The sequence below is a fragment of the Ambystoma mexicanum genome, chromosome 6q, assembly GCF_040938575.1.
Source record: "Ambystoma mexicanum isolate Mex_15411 chromosome 6q, UKY_AmexF1_1, whole genome shotgun sequence".
Taxonomy (NCBI): Eukaryota; Metazoa; Chordata; class Amphibia; order Caudata; family Ambystomatidae; genus Ambystoma; species Ambystoma mexicanum.
Genome location: NC_090937.1, coordinates 1145855311 through 1145858405, shown reverse-complemented (window position 1 = coordinate 1145858405; position 3095 = coordinate 1145855311). Strand labels below are relative to the sequence as shown.

General features: G+C 38.5%; 1 protein-coding gene across 1 annotated transcript; it reads right to left on the bottom strand.

Moving 5' to 3' along the window:
• Positions 1–1637: 1637 nt before the first annotated feature.
• On the bottom strand, positions 1638–1982 carry LOC138515315 (ribonuclease H-like). Its single transcript, XM_069630215.1, has one exon. The coding sequence runs from the start codon at positions 1980–1982 to the stop codon at positions 1638–1640; it is 345 nt and encodes a 114-aa protein (XP_069486316.1).
• Between the last annotated feature and the right edge of the window lie 1113 nt (positions 1983–3095).

Sequence of the window (3095 nt, the reverse complement as noted above, 5' to 3'; positions counted from 1 at the left end):
AGAAACAGGTTAAGTACATAGCATAAAACAATGTTCTATCCCTTTTTCACTACTTGGCTTGAAAAAAAAATGGCCAACACACCATAGCTCCCTGGATTTGCCCTTTGGATTCCTGCAATTAAACACATATTATAGCGAAACAAGACAACATTTTACACCTTGCATCACTTTGCACCACAATAATTTCCAATCAAATACACACCCCTTCATAATATTTACATCTCTATTCCCCCTCCTCACGTTTCTTTGTTTATTTGATACCCATGCAGAAAAACCTTACTACACAACATTATGATAGCTCAGTCTGATTCAGTGCCTCTGCATGAAAATAATGCAACATTTTTAAACATTACAAATGGATCTGTTCACTTCTGCCTGCTCACCAGGCTGTATGTTTCTTTACCCATGGAGAGAAATCCTGTGTATGTTATCTTACACATAATTTCATATCATTGCCACATGTGTGAATCAGTCCAATGTGTCTGCTAATATGCAAAATCACTGTGATTTTATGATTATTACCTTACTTGCACGGTTTGCTTTATCTTCATTGCATCAAGCATATTCAACTAGTCTCAAATCGCTCAAGTTTTCTCACTTCACGTTTTGGGTGGCAGGGTTTAATTTGGTTGACATGAACAAATTGCTCTGTCACCATTTCACCCTCCGTCCTCATTATTTTATATACAACGGGGGATATTTTATCTACAATCTCAAACGGCCCTTGCCATGCCGCGAGAAATTTAGAATTTGTGTGCCTGTTCTTCCCAAAATTGTATTTGTACACTTGATCACCTATTTTATATTCTTTTACAGATGTCTTTTTATCATAATAGGTATTTGCACTTTCATCAGCTCTCTCCAGATTCTGCTGTGCAAATGCAAATGCAAATGGAAATGCATGTTGCAAGTGCTTCCTTAATTCCTCCACATATTTGTGAACTGTGGATGCACTCAAGAGTGTTTGCTTGTGTGTCCTGTGAAATAAATGTTGTGGAAGTACCATTTTTCTTCCTGTCAATAATTATTATCCCTGTGCAATCTTTTTACAGGCCCAACCTAGTCGATTTGCAAATCTGACCATGGAAGGGTCAAACATCTTTTCATTAATGGAGCTCTATGTATTGGTGAAGCAGGTTTAAATTGTGCACATACTAGACACCCCCTGGTGTATAATTCCACATCCTGGGACATATGCAGCCAGTAAACATAGTCCTTCAATATTTCTTAAGTTTTTTGTGAACCCCGGTGTCCTGCAGTTATTGCATCATGCATGTGGTGTAACCTAGCCCTCTGAATGAAATCGGCACCACCCACTGTGCCTGACCTGTCACAGATTCCCTAATCATCAGACCATCTTGTAGTTTAATTCTCTTTTTGTTCTTTAACAACACTCTCAGCTCTTCCTTTCCTTTGCACTCGTTTTCAGATAGGGTTTTTTTTTTCCGGGTCTATCAAATGATTTTAAAAAACACCTAACAGTAGGTCCTCTTTTTGTGCTTTCATCAGGTCCTGATCTGGCGCATCATAACTCCATTGCACCACAGGTTGTTTGACCTCTTTTGGAGATTTGGAGCGTGTAACTTCATCTACCTGTATCTCGCCAATCAGGTGTTCAATGGGGAATAATTCTCCCATTACAGCCCCAATTTGGCTAATTGATCTGCCTTGTCATTTCCTTCCTTATCCTCCCCTGGTGTCTTTAAATGTCCACAAATTTTCCTCCAGTGTATTATTAAACTATTCTCTGACACTAATTCATCTATAGCTTGGATCATGTTTCCATGTTTAAGGGGCTTTTTGTCATAGGTGAGCATGCCTTTCACCTTCCAGCCAGGCAAATACTTCACAAAACAGTTTTGGGCATAATCAGAATCAGTCACTAGGACAATTTCTTTGAATTTGTTTTCAACTGCGGTAGCAACAGCCTTATAAATGACAGCTAACTCTGTTATTTGTCCACTCGAGGCCCCAATTCTCATTCCTATACTAGGAATGTCCTCACACCTTAACCAGACAATTCCTATCCCTGCCACCAGTTGTTTTTCAATATCATTTTCTATATGATACGCACATCCATCTACATACACTGTCGGTAAATCTTTGCACATATTTCCATTAAAAGCTTTATGTGGTGATTGTTCGAATTCATTCAAATTAGGCTCTCCCTCTATTTCATCAGAGGTATATTCAGCTGCACAATCATGCAGGTCTGCTATCCCCTGAGCAATTGGGCTCTTTTTATTATGTCCATATCTTACTTCCACAGGGAATCCCTGCAACGCCAATGTCCATGAAGTGATTCTGGACTGAGCCAGATTACCTGATCTAATCCTTTTACTTTGTAAAAATTGCAAAGGTTGATGATTTGCTTCAACAATCACTTTTTCTCCTTGAATAATGGGACGGAAATGCTGCATTGCCCATACAGTAGTCAGAAGAGCCTTTTCACATTCACTGAATTTAGTTTCAACTTGAGATAATGCTTTGCTTGAATAGGCCATAGGTTTATGTTTTAAATCATGCTTTTGAGATAACACAGCTGACATACACTGTTCAGTGAATCCTATTTCTACAAACAAATCTTGGTTCTTTATGGGATAGGCTAAGCATGGTGCCTCCATGAGATATTCTTTCAATTTCTTCACTGCCTAAGACTGCTCTTTTTCCCATTTCCAAGGTGTATTCTGCTTCAACAATTTAGTTAAGGGTTGAGTGATCTTGGTGTAATTCTCAATAAACTTCCTGTTATATCCTGTCATCCCTAGAAGACTTTTTAGACCTTTCATGTTAGTAGGATTTTTCAATTTCTGTATTGCTCCCACCATTTTCTTCTGTGGATTCAATCCATGCTCAGTCACTTCATGGCCTAAGAAGTATACTTTCTTTTTGCACCATTGTGACTTTTGCAAGGATAATATGGCTCCTGCCTTCTGTAATTGGCCAAGCACATGTCTAATCTCAACAAAATGAGTTTTCAGGCTTAAATTTTTAATCAGAACATCATCTACATAGACTATGGTTCTCCTTTCTGCTGCATCTGGGAGTGTTTTTAAAAATGAATATGCCAAACTTGCTCCCACTATTCACATACC